The sequence below is a fragment of the Anastrepha ludens genome, chromosome 3 (assembly GCF_028408465.1).
Source record: "Anastrepha ludens isolate Willacy chromosome 3, idAnaLude1.1, whole genome shotgun sequence".
NCBI classification, from domain to species: domain Eukaryota; kingdom Metazoa; phylum Arthropoda; class Insecta; order Diptera; family Tephritidae; genus Anastrepha; species Anastrepha ludens.
The window spans coordinates 128,221,657-128,239,691 of NC_071499.1; the positions used below are offsets into that span (position 1 = coordinate 128,221,657).

At 38.8% G+C, this 18,035-nt stretch overlaps 2 protein-coding genes and 1 long non-coding RNA gene across 4 annotated transcripts; 1 reads left to right on the top strand and 2 right to left on the bottom strand.

Moving 5' to 3' along the window:
* Positions 1-766: 766 nt before the first annotated feature.
* Positions 767-2,149, bottom strand: LOC128857732 (uncharacterized protein K02A2.6-like). The gene has a single exon (XM_054093475.1). The coding sequence runs from the start codon at positions 2,147-2,149 to the stop codon at positions 767-769; it is 1,383 nt and encodes a 460-aa protein (XP_053949450.1).
* Positions 2,150-3,904: 1,755 nt separating this feature from the next.
* On the bottom strand, positions 3,905-12,180 carry LOC128859195 (uncharacterized). The gene is made up of 2 exons (XM_054095975.1): positions 4,064-12,180; positions 3,905-3,992 (listed from the first exon to the last, which is right to left on the bottom strand). The coding sequence occupies exons 1-2, from the start codon at positions 5,336-5,338 to the stop codon at positions 3,984-3,986; spliced, it is 1,284 nt and encodes a 427-aa protein (XP_053951950.1). The 5' UTR covers positions 5,339-12,180; the 3' UTR covers positions 3,905-3,983.
* On the top strand, positions 12,151-17,743 carry LOC128859196 (uncharacterized). Of its 2 annotated transcripts, XR_008454110.1 has the most exons (4): positions 12,151-12,816; positions 12,885-13,006; positions 13,065-13,184; positions 17,663-17,743. It is a non-coding gene; the product is annotated as an uncharacterized LOC128859196 (long non-coding RNA). The 2 variants fall into 2 exon arrangements; XR_008454109.1 differs by having other exon boundaries at positions 12,885-13,184.
* Positions 17,744-18,035: the final 292 nt, after the last annotated feature.

Genomic DNA, 18,035 nt, shown 5'->3' on the forward strand with positions numbered 1-18,035 from the left:
ATAGTTTCACCCAATGAAGGTTATAGGCATGTTTTTATGATGGAACTCCCTTCCCACAGCCCCCAGGCCGCGCCACCCCTCTCATTCGTTACTAATAATCGAATTTTTGCTTAAATTTAATCTAAAAAATCTAAGTCTTTCCTATTTTCCACTATTTAGAGCACACTCTAGACTTCATTATCCGCATAAGTTGTTCAACTATGACCCAAATGTAAAGTTCATAAACGGTTTGAGATAGAAAATCAATAAAAATAATTTTGCTTGATATTTTTCTGATTGGTTGTTTTGATTTTATTCAACGAGGCATAGCAACGAATGCCGGGTATTGTAATATTATGGTTATTAATAAAAAATTATTTTCTATGAATTTATTGTTTGTAATTCTTTTATATACATATCCTAAATCCCTCAAAACTACTGCTACGCGAGCGCTGCCGCGGGTTAAAGCTAGTATATACATATATATATATATATATATATATATATATATATATATATTGTAAATAGAGGGTACTTCCAGATATTTTAAAGCCGGATGGCTCACGATTAAATTCTGATAGAAATAAAACGACTGGCTATTTTTACGATCCAAGCGGAAGTGACTTCCATTTTATTCTTTCTTCCATTTGTCATTTAGGGTTGCCTTATTTTACTTAATACTACATCTCTTCTTAGCATTACTCTACGTTTACATTATTGGGTGTATCTTATACTATGCCTACACTTACATTAACATACATTCCATCAATAGGCGACCTTAAGGGTTTTACAACTCGGCCAAACCTGATAAGTGATCGCCCTCGATCATTCGCGGTTCATCAAACTCAGAATAATCTCCTAAGGGATCACTTTCCAACTCTATGCATTCATCGGGTTGCTGAACCCACCTTTTTATGCGGTGAGCCTCGATAACCCCATCATACGGAAGCTGGGTGAGCTGACAACCGCCAATGTCGCGGACAACATACCTGTCGTTTCCTAAACTTTTGTGAATGACATAAGGACCTCGATATCGGGGTATAAATTTCTTGTTACTACCAGCCGTGGTGTCTACATTCCTTATGACCACATAATCACCTGGGATGTACTGGGTACTAGGGCTACCCTTTGAAGCCCGCTTAACGTCATACTCCTGCCTAGCTGTAATAGCCTTAGATGCTCTGTCTCGTATCTGGGTAAGATCTCGTTCGTAATCAGGACACAACATATCCTGAAAGTATTCGGTAAACTCATCCACTATTACTCCCCTTTGTTCCACGCCAAACAAGAGTCGACTGGGAGTATCCCTACAGGTACTGTGAATTGAGTTATTCATGGCATATTCCACCTCAAGTAATTTACTAACCCAGTCGTCATGCTTAATTTCATCCGTCAGTTTACCCAGCATCGTCTTTAGAACTCTATTTACTCTTTCTACCTGACCATTTGCCTGTGGAGAAGCTACCGCGACTTTTATATGACTTACATTTCGTTTCGTTAAAAATGAACTAAATTCTAAAGAGGTGAAACAGGTTCCTCGGTCAGTCACAATTCTCCTTGGTCTACTATAATAACTAAAGTACTTGTCAAGAGCATTAATAACTTCCTTAGCGCTTGTTGTATTACACGGATAAAGTTTTACGAATTTTGTGAAACCATCAACAACAACTAAAATGTGTTTACGTTTAGATCTAATCGATGGTAATGGTCCAAAATGATCCAAGTGGATCGTATCAAATGGCAAAGCAGTTTTGGAGATGGGATACAAAGTTCTTTCCTTATTCTGTGGGGGTGTGGCATACATTATGCACTTCAGACAATTTCTTACAAACCTTTCCACTTTTAATCTCATATTGGGAAACCAGTAGTACAATTTTAGCTTCTCATGTGTCTTTTCAGTTGCTAAATGACCCATTTTTTCATGTATCACGCGTATGACATTAGACTCCATCTCATGAGGTACGTATAGGGCCATCTTCCCGTCTTGATTTCTTTTGTAAACAACCCCGTCCATTAGATCATAGTCAGTGACATTTTCGCGTTCCAAACGGTCTCGTATAGTCTTAACATGGTTATCTCGCTCTTGTGCGACTTGTATTTGGAATTGGATATCATCCACATCTATGATTAAACCTATCTGTCTCCTGCTTAATGCATCGACGTGGCCCATCGCAGCACCTCGCTTATGTCTTATTTTATAATTAAAGTTCTCTAATTCAAGGGCCCACCTAGCTATTCTGGGATTAAGCTGCCTCCTATCAAGAGTTAAGGTTAGTGAGTTGCAATCAGTTACTATTGTGAAGGGAATACCCTCTAAGTAAGTCCTAAACCGTCTCAATGCATATATGATTGCTAGCGTCTCCAGCTCAAAACTGTGGTATTTTGATTCTGCACTTGTTGCTGTTTTGGAGAAATATGATATTGGGTGAAACCTTTCATCGTCCTGCCGCTGCAATAGCACTGCTCCAAAACCTATGCTGCTTGCATCACAATGCAATTCGGTTTCCCTTTTGGGACTATATATGGCCAAAACTGGGCTCCGCGTCAGCCTAAATTTTAACTCGTTAAATGCGTCAATACACTCCTGATCAAACTCGAATCGCGCGTCTCTCTTAAGCAAGTTCTGCAAAGGTTTGGCTATCTGGGAAAAGGAAGGTACAAATCGGCGGAAATAAGAAAACAGACCTATGCATGACTGCAGTTGTTTTGAGTTAGTAGGTATAGGGAAATTTTGTATACTCTTAATATGGGAGTTGTTCGGCAGTATTCCTGTCCTGGTTACTGAGTACCCCAGATATTCGATTTCGTCATATCCAAATTTACACTTTTCCAGATTGAGTTTTAGTGCGCGCAAGGTAAGTCTGGTTAATACGGTCTTCAGCAGGTCTACATGTTCGTCAAATGTTTCGGTAGCGATAATAATATCGTCCATATAAATAATAATTTTCCTATTATCAACCATATCTCGAAAGACATGATTGATAAATCGTTGGAATACCGCAGGTGCATTCTTCAGTCCGAATGGCATTTTCAGAAATTCAAACTGTCCATTTGGAGTCACAAAAGAAGTTAATGGTATGGATTCAGGGGCCATATGCACCTGATGGAAACCGCTTTTCAAGTCTAATACTGAAAAATGCCTTTTATTTTGTAAATATTCGATACAGTCATCAATCAGAGGTAACGGGTAATTATCCCTGATGGTAAGTTTGTTAAGGGCCCTATAGTCTATGCACATACGGATTTTACCGCTCTTCTTTTTCACTAATACTACGGCTGAGGCATACGGCGAGTCACTCGGTCTTATGATCCCCTCTTCACGAAGTTCCTCAATGATGGATTGCACTTGGCTGCGCTCCAAATATGACAATCGGCGGGGGGCGGAATGAAAAGGAACGTCAGTTGTCAAATGAATCTTCATCTCATATTTGTATGGTTCGGGCTTTATTTTTGACTTTAAATAATTATCATTAATAAGCTGCTTTAATTTATCACGACAGATTTTAGTCATGTTAGGACACACGTCAACATTACATTCGTCAGATGAAAAATCAATATGGAAAATGTCAGGTACGTCAACGGCAGTGAACTCACCCAAAGACAAGGAATCATTTAGAATGATTTTACTAGCATGGTTTCTTCCTAACTCATGCTGTTCCGCAACTGCGATAAATGCATTCGAGTCGGTTACAGAATTTAAGCTTTTTGGCTCCATAAGGGACCGTATTTGAAACAACTTATGCTTACTATATTTCTTCAGTGCCTTTGATAATTTAATGTTAAACAACCCCAGGAAGTCACGGCCCAAAATAATTGGCATAGTCATATTTCTATTGGAAATTACATTTAATTCAATTTCTTCAATTTTTCCACAGTATTTAACAAAAGTTTTTAAAACATAAAGTATTTCAATATATTTCCCACCAATGCCTTTGTATTTTTGAACTGGTCTCTTTACACATTCCTTTTGGACCCCTTTAGGAACCAGTGACTCCTGGATAAGGCTAGTCGGACTACCGGTATCAAATAAAGCCATTAAATCTATAACTAAAGGTTCAACATCGGTTTTTAATACTATACTTACATAATTAAATGCGCCAACCACGTCATGGTCTGTATCCACTTGTACGGCAGCAACTTCTCGGGGCTTCAAAACTTTTGGTGGGTTCGGGCAGGATCGGTGATCGTGCCCCATCTTCCAACATCGGAAACAGGCGTCATTTGGTCGCATAGGGTAAGGGCAGTTGGGTTTGATGTGGCCATCCTTCGAACAATTGTAGCACTTTATTTTTTGTTCGGCTGCTGGTTTTGTTGTTTTGGGAGCTGCTGTCTGTGCCGTGCCAACTGCAAAATATTTGTTTTGGAAACGGATCACCAGCGTCTTGAATTCGTCTAAGGTTCGGGCCGTCATAAGGATATGCGAGTTTGGGACATTCCCGATTCCATCAATAATAAAATCAATAACCTCAAGATCGCTGACATTGGCTCGCTTTCCTAAGGCTTGCATTGTCAGCACATAACAGTGCAGCGACTCATCTTTCCGCTTCCAGCGACGTTGTGCCAACATCTTATATATCTCATGCCGTGTGACGGATATGTCGAATTCGTCTTTTAGCGCTTTCCTTAGCGCATCATAGTTCAACGCTACTGTTGTCGTCAGGAAAACTTTCGCCGTGCCCGTCAGCGAACGACGAAGTGCAAGCAGTTTAAATCGGTCGTCAGCTCCAGTCGATTCCATTAGATCCTCAAAATCTTTTAGGAATTGGTTCACCGTTAAAGTGACATCATCTCCACTGAATTTGGGGATGGCATGTTCAAGGTCCCCAAATTCCAGACGCCGTATACTCTGATTTTTCGGACGGCCTTCGAGTTCTTCGATTTGTTTGGCCAGCTTGAGAATTTCTACCCGCCTTTGCAAAGCTGCGATCTCTTCATCTAGACCAATAAACATACTAGTCCGTCCACAGTTTCTAATATTGGTAGCGTCAGCAGCGGCACGTACGTCAGCAGCGGCACGTACATCAGTAGCGGCAGAGTCAAAAACATCAGAAGCGGCAATAATATCAATAGCGGCAGTAGTATCAATAGCGGCAGTAGCACTAATAGCAGCATTAGTGTCAGTACCGGCAGTGTCGTCAGCAGAGGTGAAAACGTCGGCAGTAGCAGTGGCATCAACAGCGGCAGTACCAGCAGTAGCGGCAGAATTTAAATTATCGTCATTTCTTGAAATTTCCGTGCTCCGAGTGGCTCCTACCACATCCCGCAGCAATCGGCGCAATTGGGTTGTCGTTGCTGTAGTTGGAAATTCCACACCAGCCTCAGTCAGCACGTTAGTTAGTTCTTGGCGAATATTTGCCATTATCTCGCAAAATATTAAAGTTATCTTTAAAATGTGTAGTTTATTGGGTTGCGTTTGCACAACCCCACACCTGAGTTGTAAATAGAGGGTACTTCCAGATATTTTAAAGCCGGATGGCTCACGATTAAATTCTGATAGAAATAAAACGACTGGCTATTTTTACGATCCAAGCGGAAGTGACTTCCATTTTATTCTTTCTTCCATTTGTCATTTAGGGTTGCCTTATTTTACTTAATACTACATCTCTTCTTAGCATTACTCTACGTTTACATTATTGGGTGTATCTTATACTATGCCTACACTTACATTAACATACATTCCATCAATAGGCGACCTTAAGGGTTTTACAATATATATAGATAATTGGTGCGTACACCCCTTTTGGGTGTTTGGCCGGGCGCCTCCTCTTATTTGTGGTGGGCGTCGTGATGTTGTTCCACAAATGGAGGATCTACAGTTTCAAGCCGACTCCGAACGGGAAATTATGAGAAACTTTTTCATGACAGAAATACACTCGGAGGTTTGCCATTGCCTACCAAAGGACGACCGCTATTAGAAAATCCGTTTTCTTTATTTTTTTAAATAATATATAACTTGGGGGGAAAAGAAATCCACTATTTTTGCGTAAAATTTTGGCGCAAGTGGTTTAAAACTTTTCTTTATTCATAAATGTCTGATCGGAATCGACGAAACCAAAATTACAAGTAATTAGCTGTTACAGTATCAGCACCATAAACACCATTCACAATTTCAGCGGCATGAATTCCACTTTGTGAAAGAAAAACTGTACAATGTACCGAATTTTCTTTTTGTTGATTTCCATTGTTAACGATTTTTTTAGTGTGAAATGTCAGCTTGACAACGAATATCAATTTTAAATTTTTTGATCGATACTTTACGAGATGTCTATCACTACAGCCATCTACCGAGAAATTAATGTATTTCTTTTTCCCCAAACTAAAATCAAACGCTTTTTACTCGAAACCATATTTTCTAAACCGGTGTTATAGGCGATTATTAAGGCATTTAGAAAAAAATTTAAATCGTTTTTCTTTCATACAATTTTCGTTTCTTTTTTAAAACTGCTGCCGTTTTACGAAAAATCAACATTTTACAATAATATTTTTATTGTTTATATAAAGGTTATTATTTATTCCTTTTTTCTTTTATCGTGAAACAACCGCCTAAACGATCTTGGCTGAGTTCATCGAAGTATGCCAGTCGTTTCTTCCTATTTTTTTTTAGCACCATTAATTTTGGCGGCCGCCGTAGCCGTATGGGTTGGTGCGTGACTACCATTCGGAGCTCAGAGAGAACGAAGGTTTGAGTCTCGGTGAAACACCAAAATGAAGAAAAAGTATTTTCTAATAGCGGTCGCCCCTCGGCAGGCAATGGCAAACCTCCGAGTGTATTTCTGCCATGAAAAAGCTCCTTATAAAAAAAACTATTTGCCGTTCGGAGTCGGCTTAAAACTGTAGGTCCCTCTGTTTGTGTTACAACATCAAGACGCACACCACAAATAGGAGGAGAAGCTCGGCCAAACACCCAAACAGGGTGTACACGCCAATTATACATACATACATTAATTTTGCCCAAACTGCATATTCCTTAACAGGAAATGAAATACAATTTTCGTAAGAAAAGCAGGTGAGTTCATGTGACTTGCCACCAGTGTATCTGGCGAACGAGTGCCAATGCGAGTGAGTGATAACGAAAACTATGTTTGCATGGGTGTGTGTATGTGTGCGGCGACTAACTTCCTTCTTTGACTGGTGTGAAGGCCGAAAACTGAATTCGAAATAGAAACAAAGCAAGTACATATTATCAAGTGAGGGAGGGGGAGATAGACCTTCAAAAATCGAGTGTTTTTCGCTGAAACAATTTTTTCCTTACTATTTCGCATGTTTTGTTTATTTTTCAAAGTAACAAAGTGTATAAAAAAATATAGATTAGCAATAATAACAAATTTTAATGTTTGTCTACACTTTATGGCATAGTTACGCGCGTAGGCGCACATACGTTTGTATGCATGCACGCATGTGATGTGCGAATGTAGAAGGTTAGCTTTATTTTTTTAATCTAAAATATTTCTGAATTCGTTGAACTTGATTTGAAGGCTAACGGTTGTTTAGTTTAGTGAATTCTGTGCAGCATCCGAAGTTTATAAAACTGCCTAAATCTGTTTACAACAAACATTTTGCTTTACCGGTGCTTGTACGAGTAGCAGCTCTAATTTTGATCGAGCACCAAAACTTCATACGCAAAGGAAATTGGCCAACTCATTTTGCAATTGTCATCTAACAACCGGCAATCGCTTCAACTGCTGTACAAACTTCGCAATGAAGTTATTTGCATAAAAATTTTGTTTAACAAAGAAAGAAAAACCGAAAAAATAACTATTTATACACAGCCGCTCTTACAAAAAAAGGAGTAAACTAACGACTTTCGCACAAAACCAAACGCAAACTGACTAAATGCAAATATAAATACAAATGCAAAAGTTAAACAAAAGCAGCAAATAGAATAAAAAAAAGTTTAACCAACAGAAAAATGATAAAGGGTGTTTTTTCAGATGATTGGTGGGGAGATCCGAATTTTCTTGATTTTCCAAAGGTTTATGATAAAAGTAAATTGGAAATGGTAAAAGGGGCAAGGTGGATGCGATCTCATTATCTCATGCAATTCTCATTAAGTCCGGTGCCATGTCTACCTTGGCCAAAAATCAACATTAAGTAATAATATTTTAATATAAAGACGAAACTGGGACTCTGGAGCATGCCAGGAGATCCTATAGCTTAATTAGTGACAAAACTGACTCTGACGTCGAAATGTGAGCTCCGTAAATGAGTCTCACCCACAAAAACCTACTAGTTGGAGACATCCTAATGCCCTTTTAAACTCGAAATGATTCAACTTAGCGGCAAATCACTATTTTTTGAAGGTCGATGAATCCAACAATGCGCTAAAAGTTGACACAAAAAGTCGAATAGCAGTAAGAAAACTTAATATCTAACGAATCTTAGCCAGCTGGAAGTTAGAAAGTATAATAAATTATTTTACTATGAAACCCACACTGCTGTGTGAAGCGCACGCTTCAGTACACTTCGTATTTGCATCACTTTTACACGTTATTCAACTGAGTATCGCTCCATGGTTAAGTTTGCCAAAAATGTAGAAAATTTTGAATCACCCTTTGCATATACATACATATTTCATAGAAGTGTTGTTCAGAAAATTGTTAGTTTAGTAAATAGTCAGTCAACCCACTATGCAAGCTTTCTCCCGCTCTCATGACGATAGGCTGCTATTTACAGATCTAATTGTGCTCTAGGAACAGTTAAAAAATTGAATCATTAAATTTTTGGTTAATTCTACTTTGTCAATACTAATTTACCCAGAAATGTTTTCTATCACCCAGCTAGCAGCCCAGGACAGACGAGACAATTTTTGTGAACTCGACGTACCCACCTATTTTACTCTCAAATTAACTCTCCTTCCAGTTCTGCTAATGGTGACTTTGATGTGAATTATGACTTCACCAATTTGAGCACGGGTCCTTTTCTTACTGATTTATTTTTGGAGCTTCTAGAATTGTATAGAGGAATTGCTTCTTTCTCTTTAATATTATATTTGAATATTATTATTTGAAAGTCCTGAAACCTTTACCTTACATTACACCAATACAAATTGGAATCTGGCATTAACTTTTATATCTTCTATGGAAAATTCATTCGTATACTACATACAGTGGCTCAATAAAGAACTCGGACAAACCTTAGTTAAAACTTTGTATAAAAAACACTGCTAAAATAAAGGCAATTTGAAACAATATTTTTCGATTTCTAAATGCTTTATTTATATAATTTAAGAAATAACAAAAACATAAGATAAGTCGTGTGCACTTCTTTTACAATAACAAACAACTTTCAAAATGACCAGAATTCACGCCAAAAAAGAACTCGGACATGGAAATTAATTTTACTTTAAAAGCCAATAAAAATAAAAATTAATATTTTGCGGGAAACCCTTTGGATTTAAAAACAGCATTTAGTCGTCTCGGCATTGACTCCACCAAATTTCTGCAAACGGAAGGATCAATTTTAGCCCATTCGTCCTTAAGAGAAGCTTCGAGGTCCTTTTTGTTTGAAATTTTGTGATTTTTAAGTTTATTCTCCAAATGCGCCCATAAATGCTCAATGACGTTTATATCAGGGGACTGTTGTGGAGTTTTGAGCACTTTCGGGCAGTTATACATCAACCACAAGCGAACATCAAGCGCCTTATGCTTGGGGTCATTGTCTTGGTAAAAATAAAATTGTTCCTTTATACCCAATTTTTCAGCACTTTGAATTAAATTTCTTTTTAAAATTGAAAGATATTGCTTGTGATCCATTATGCCATCAACAAAACAAAGATTTCCGGGTCTGGAGGTGGACATACATCCCCAAACCATCACTGAACCGCCACCGCGTTTAACAGTGGCACGCACGCAGGTTTTTCTCTTTCAGCTCCTCATTTGGCTTCCTCCATACGTACGACTGCCCATCTGATCTGAATATGTTGTATTTGCTTTCGTCGCAAAATATCACATCTTTCCAGAATTCAATGTCCTTATTTTTATAGGTTTTTGTAAAACTAATTCGTTTGTTTTTATTTTCCTTATTAATGTAGGGTTTTTTTCTTCCGACTCTGCCATTGAGGTTGTTTTTTCTTAGAACTAATCGCAAAGTTTCTGGATTGCAGTCAATTTCAAGATGTTCTTTAACTTGTGTTGTAAGTTTTGGAGCACTTAAATGAGGATTTTCTCTGACTTGGTTTACGATCCACCGCTCGTTAGCGTCCGTAAAAAGCTTTGGCCGTCCTGTTTTCACTTTGTTATCTACAGATTTTGATTCTTTAAAGCGTTTTATGGTGTCACATACAGTTGATCGCGGTCGATTTACAAGTTTGCCGATTTCACGCATGGTTTTTCCATCTTTATGTTGCTCAATAATTATTTTTCGCACTTCCACCGAAGTTTGGCCAAGTTGTGGACTCGTTTTACAAAAAAGAAAAAAGAAAATGCGTACTTGGCACAATTTTCTTGACACAATTTACTTCCAAAACTGTCGATCGTTCCTCAATTAACTATATATAATTAAAAAAATGGGATTCACCCCATTTAAACTGTCAGAAATTACGAAGTGATGCCAGATGTCCGAGTTCTTTTTTGGCGTGAATTCTTCTCATTTTGAATTTTTTTGTTATTGTAAAAGAAGTGCACACGACTTATCTTATGTTTTTGTTATTTCTTAAATTATATAAATAAAGCATTTTGAAATCGAAAAATGTTGTTTCAAATTGCCTTTATTTTAGCAGTGTTTTTTTATACAAAGTTTTAACTAAGGTTTGTCCGAGTTCTTTATTGAGCCACTGTACATAGGTATATACAATAACCCAATCAATAAATGCCATATGTTTTGGCATAAAAATATTATCTTGGACGCTCGAACTTGTTTAGAAAAAAAGAATTCAAATATGAGCTAGAAAAAATATACAAATACCCAAGTAGGAATGTACCGCACAGAGGCAGCGAGTCAATATGACGAGTGCAAAGCGGCAGCAGCAACTATAACGGCAATAGAACCGAGCGAAAATAAATAACGCACAAATAAAAACAATAAACAGTCAAATGGCAACAACTAAACACAACTAATGTGGCGGTGATATACTTCCAAATCGCGTTTGTTGTTGTCGCATTTTGTTTTTCTTTCGCAACTCACTCTATGATAGAGTCAAAGTCCACACCAAACTAACAAAAACAACTGACCAACTGTGAGACATGTGCTGCGAACCGACATCGCGTGGTCTGTCAGACTGTCGGTCGTGCAGTCGGTTGTATGAGGCGGATAGACGAACTTTGCAAAATTAAAATTAAAATAAGTAAAATAAGTTTGCAAACTGCGAAAATATGTAAGCGATGGTAACACTAAAGCCAATAGTTTGGTGATAAAAAAGTCAAACAGGATCCACAAGAGAGATAGAGAGAGAGAGAGAGCATGAAAATATAAAGCCTAGTGGCTGAGAAAAAGTTTGTGGAACAGCCAGCCAACTGCTGAGTAACGTAAATTAAAAATATGTGAGTGAGAGACATAAAATTTGAGCACACGAACAAAAGCAAATGAAATAGGCTCTGAGTGCGCGAGTACGTGCACGTAAGCGCCAGTGAGTTGGTATCATCAGCAACAAAAGTCTCGTGCGGCGGCACGATGACGACAACGATGTTATTTACCTTCGCCACTTAAGGCGTTCAAGTGTTTATTTGCCAACAAAATAGTCGTTCGTGTATTTCTAACGAACGATTGCTGGCGTTTGATTGGCTGCCGAGAAGGGCTGGTGTGCAATTCGTGCATACTTCGGCCGCCAGCGCGGTTGACAATAACAAATCAACACATTCAGAAACTAAAAGAGTATGAAGTAGTTATTTGGTGAACGGAAGAGCGTCAATTGCGCTAACGATTGCTCAAATTTCCTTTGATTTTGTTATTTTATAGTATTTTTATTTGTTTTGCAAGCGAGTAAACTGCATATGATTTATTATCTAAAGCGTCGTCTTCAAGACATTTGAAGTAATGCGCAAAGCGGGTGAACAGAAAGCAACAACTAAGAGCAAGGTAAAGAAAACAAACCTGAGCAAATAGTGTGCATAGCAATAATGATAAGAGCATTCGACGTGGCGATTAAACTTGAAATGCTGCTCCTGTTTTTTCGTGTTGTTTTTTTTTTTTTTTTTTTTTTTTGTCAACAATGCAAAGCAATCAAATCAAGAATTGGTATCGTAATATTTGATAATTTATGGCAAGCAGAATGGTCAACTACTCCATGATTGCTTTGAAGTAGCTCGGCATTTGGCGCTTAAATCACAAATTTCCTCACTGTGCCTGATTAGATAAGGTGCACTATTGGCACATCAAAATATTGTAACACAAATTGGCGCACAAATTTTTATGAAAATAAATAAAACTCACAAAAAGCAACTACTCTGCTGATTAGCCGTAAATAATTCGCTATGACAATAATTTGCCAGCAAATGGACACTTAGAAAGCAAAACAGCAACAGCGCGGTTCGCTTTGTGGCCTTTTCGCAACTGTAACAAATGTCAACAAAAATGTCATTAGCAAACAGCAAATGTACCCATCACACAAACACAGTTCTGCGCTCGTTTTGTTGCTTTCGAACTCATTAGCATTTCGCACTTCATCGGCGGCACGCATCATTAGTCGTGTTGGGCACTACCAGTCGGTAGACAATAGCAGCAACAGCATTGACGTGCGCTGGTCATCTTTCACCCAATTACACATTTCATTTCAATTCGATTAGCAGCGCCAGTGACAGCTACCGGATTCGTGGTGTTTTAGGCGGATATTGAATTTACGAAGTGCTCTACATACAATTTGAAGCAACAGGCTGAAGCTTAGAAACAGTTATACAAATACTGGTATGTACCTAAAAAAACATGTGTATATTCTTTCATCTGTGGTTTATTTACGTTCTATATTTATGCAGCGCAAACTATAATGACAGCCAACAAACGTCAACACCAGAATTAATGATGTCGAATGTGGGACGGTTGCTTGTCTATACGCAAGGGTGTGGACATCGCACCGCTGTTTTGCTTTGGAGCGCTGGTATGGCATGTGAAATATTAAAAAATTAACCAAGTGTGTTAAAATAAAAGAATTATAGCCAAGTCATGACCGGATGCACTCACGTGGCAATGCTTAACAATTAATTACAAATGTCTCGAGATGAATGAAGTGGATACAGATAAATGAAATAAAAAGAAAAAACGAGTTTTGAAAACAGGTGAGTGAAATAATAAGTGAAAGGCAATGAATGTTTACTAGGAGTGAGTTGTAGAGATTATGAAAAGAAAATAAGATGTGAAAACAAGTCTTACCACATGGATACCTAACGGGCAATACCCGGTAAGGATACCCACCAAATTCGAGAGCTGTAGGTTTGTTAGCCTCAGAAGCCCCCTCGGTCGACCCCGATCTACCCGTGGCTAGAAGGATTTCGCGACTTTGCACGTTTGCGCATTAACCCAGCGCTCGCTGAGTGACGCGTGGCTCATGACAGGTTCTCAAGGGAATCCCAACCTCGCATTTCGCGGTGTTTACCCTATGCCACTGTAACCGGGAACCTAAATGAGCGTAATATCGAAGGTGTTCATGCGGTGAGACTTGATTCGTTCTGCAGAAACTGTTTGGAAGATGAGGTTGAATCATCTCAGCACCTTCTCCTCAGTTGTCTTGCGCTCGTCGGGCCAAAAACGTCAGGGCTCTCATTTTTTGCTACACCTGCGGACACAGCAGGTTTAAGCATTACACGCCTGGTGAATTGCATCATACCTATGGTCGTCATCCTCTAATCCAAAGCCTCTTCTTCCTTTTTCTCTCCTGTTAGGTTGTTTCCCGCTCCGTTTTTCCTCTGTAGGGCATCACAATGAAAATATTTTATTCTTTGACCAATTGGGGCCTCGGTTGGGCAGCCATTTATCCTAACTAACTAACCTAAATGGTTTGACGGTCAAAGCGTCGCTTATGTGATGAGCGTAGCTTTTGTATGCAAGCTATAAAATGAATGTAAATACTACTAATCCTCCATTTTTAAGAAAAGATTAACGCAGAATACAATTTGGAGGGGCAGCTCGCCAGGGATGTAGGTATAACAGCTTTAGTACTTTTATTTTTATTGAAATATTGTGGCACTGTAAAATCAAATAGGCTGGCACTTCAATCAGGATGACTTCTTTAATGCAATAAATATAAAACGTGTCCAGAAATATAAAAATCTGGCTTCTATTTAAATAACCATAAAATAAGATTAAGTAAGAAAACTTTCTGATGCTATCTAAATGTGTAGAAATTTATTACGCTTCATAATTTCACCACAAAAAATATGTGTTTATCAACAAGCTTTCACATCAAGGATTGCCCTTGTTGAATGCATTCTTCTGACGACTTGCACTTTATCATAGCATTTACAACAATATTTTCAGCTAGTAAACTTTCTTTCTGCATGAAAATCCATATTATCCAAGTCGATATCTTACTACTCAGAATGGAAGACAAATGGCATAAAAAATAATCGCCAACATTTGTTGGACAAATGGACATGACAACAGCAGAAATGTCTTATCCCCCTCCCCATTGTCCAGCACCAAACGAACATACTGCAGAGAAGGCAGCAAGCACAACGCAGCTAGGAAAACTCGGCACACTTCGACTACACGAATACAAGGGGAAAACGTTGCAAACGTGCTACGTAAGGTGGATGAAGAGTAACTCATGCGATGGAGTACATTACAAAGTTGCAAGCGACAACTTTCAACCGCAATGCCAGTAGACTGAAGTAGAGTGTGTGACACCAGATGATGATGCTCCAATACCGAAAAATCCACTGATGACAGCTACGGCAACTTGGCAAGCATCTGTATCAACAGCAAAAACAACAACCACCATAAATGTTTGTTGTTTGTGGCATCAGTCGCTGTGTAAGCGCACTGACAAGTCCTACTCTGACAACCTGAGCACTTTGCACGTTTTACTGTTATAATTCCTGTCGAAAACCAAACCAACAGGCGAGCAACGAAACAAGCGACACATATCCAAAACACACACAAGCGCACACACGAATGGCAAGCACGGATAAGCGAATGAATGGATGAATGTGGCAGCAACGTACGAAGCGCATATGTTGAAGCAGGCGCAGCACTGGATCGCCTGTAACTGGAGTTGAAGGCAAGACGAAGCGTGCTCAAAGCTAGAAAAATTTCGCTTTGCATTGAAGCGAGGCCCAGTTTTTAAACCAGGAAATGTAACAAAACTAAAGCAAATGGAAACGACGAAAAAGATAAGTGAAAGAACCAACCAAAGCCAACAAATTCGCAAATTCGCGCAGTCTAACGAAAAAGGAGCAACTGCTGCATGCATTAGAAACAGCGCAGCAAACACGAAATGTTGAGCTCCAGCAATACGATTTTCCTACTATAGCAATGTGGTCAGCGCTCACGACCAACGGAACGTACATGCAGCAGCCAACGATGGAAAATGCATAGAGGGGAGTTGAGTGTGCGAACGAAGCCGCAACGGGCTGACACATTTTTAATGGATTTCCGGCGAATGGTATGGCATGAATTCGAGTAAAGTTCGGCAGCATACAACGGACAGCACAGCACAAGAAAACAAAACCAGTTCAACATTAGCGACAACACCGACGACACACACGGCAATGAGTAGCCGCTCACCGCATTACCGAGGCTACATCTGCTGCCAACATGAGTCGTACGCGCGAGTGGCCGCGGTGGGTGTGCGCGACACCAAATGATGCTGCACTTGGATGTTTGTGTTGGTAAGTTAAAGCATTTGTTGCGGCCTGGCATCAACCAGTGCTGCCCTTTTTTCGCAGTCGCAACCATGGCGCTGCAGTGGGCTTTACAGATCACTATCGGTGAAGCTCAGATCTGGTGCAATAAAAAGAAATACACTTCGAAAGGTGCAATAAAGTGGCAAAGAAAAAAGGACGAGCAAACAATTGTCACGCATTCTATGTTGTGCAAGCACGCGTAGCCCACAAAGCATTCGGTAGCCGATTAGCGCATGTGGCACGTGCCGCACTGCGCCACGGCAATGCTGACCTAACTTGCACACTCGTGCTGCGCTGACGGCGCACGCACACAACTGTCGTCGTTTATTGGGCGGAAATAAAATTGCGATTTGGCGGCGAATAAGGGAAAGGAGGCTAATAAAAACTGTTATTAGTCAAGAAGCAAAAAAATACAAAAAATACAGTTACAAATATAACGCATGCAAATTAACTTGCCAATTGACTACTAATTTGCTGCTCATCGACATCGTCTTCCCTTCAAGCGTAGTTAATTCGCCCGATGCGCTCAAACAATTCCGCAAATTAAATTTTAAAGCTGCGCTGTTTTAATCGAAATTTGCAAGCAGCAATTAACAGTCTTCAAACGAGCATTAAAATCATTCAAGAAAACCACTCAACTCGTTTCGATTTGCAATTTTAGTTTTACAACATGTTTCGCCGCTCATCCGCTCGCTCACTTAGCGAAGTTGTGCGCAGTGCAACCTTTATTTTAATATTATTGCTGTTGTTTTTGCTCTTGTCAACGATACTTTAAACTTCGTAAAGGTTTTTGAGATTATCACTTAGCTTTGAGGGACAACAACAATTGCAAGAAGACTAGCGAGGAGCGCAGTCACGTCTGCGAGTAATAACACCAAAAAAAGTGGAAGTGTGCACCAAAACTTTTTACATGCATACACACCGCACACAATCGCAGTGGCATCTTCGCAAATTTTACGGTTAAGCCAACGGTTATTTGTTCGACACTGTGTAAAGCGCACCGAACGATGTGAAGAATAATAACTGCCAGACAAATGCGAATTAGTGTGGCACAAAAGCGGAGGCACATATGTATGCATGTACAGACTGTCTAATGGATGTGTGTCCGGTAAATCTCAAGCTTAGAGCTCCGTTGTAAAATATATAATAAATATAAATGTCGCTAAATAGGCGTATCTTCTTCGCAATGCGTGTTGTGCAATTTGTTGGTGCTGTGGGAAACTTAGAAAGCATGCGCTGTTTTTAAAAAACGAGTTCCCGCTCATGAAAAAACTGCCTTGAAGGTCCAAAAATGTTCCGCGCATCTGTAGGAAAATATTTGAAGAAGTCGAAGACGTTCATAAATAAATGGGTGCAATGGTATTATTATTATTTCTTCCGTATTCCTTTACGAGCTTAAGGCCTCAACAAAAGTTTTCCAAACATTTCTATTTCTAGTCGTTTCTATTTCTAGTTTCAGTTCATTAAGGAGACAGATACCTGTAAAATATCAAAAAAAAAAAAATTTTTTTTTCCATAAAATGTTAATATAACCCTTAAAGAATATGACAAAAAAAATTTAGAACGTAAATTTAAGTATTTCTTATATTATAGATCGTCAACCGTGACGACTCTATTCTTTGCGGTCGAGCGCTGAGAGAGGCATAGTTACGTAGTATTCAAACTTTAGACGCGTTTTTCTCAAAACTATATTTTTCGAATTCGAAAAGTTATTGACCGATCTCCCTGAAATTTTCCACGAATCTTTTTTATGATATTAGTTTCTATGTGAATTTACAAATTTTCGAGAATTTTTCGAAAAAGTAGTAAAAAAATAGTAGGAAAACTCGCCCCAAAATTAATTTTGTTTTGTTTAATTCATATAGAAATTATGATATTTATAAACAAAAAAAATTTTGGTTTTTTGTATTCAGGTCACTGACGCCGATGCTCAATGCCCGCTGATAGAGAAGCCCCGCTGCGACGTTCCTGGAAGAATTGAGTGTACATCCGCCATTTTAAATGATTAAAATAAGAAAAAAAATTTATATTATTTTAAAGTATAAATTAACTGTATGTCAATTTTGAAAAAAAAAAATTGACTATTGACTATTGATTTAGGTAATCTCTGTCGCTTTTTTCGATTTTTTGTATGAAAAAATTTGCATACAAGTTTGTCACACTGATTTTAATAATAATAAATCTTAACGAAAGAGAAAAGAGAGACCAATACGACAAGCTATTAGAGAGAAAACTAGAACAAAGAGCAACAGTGTTCGCCGGACTTACAAAGATTACCCGTTAAGG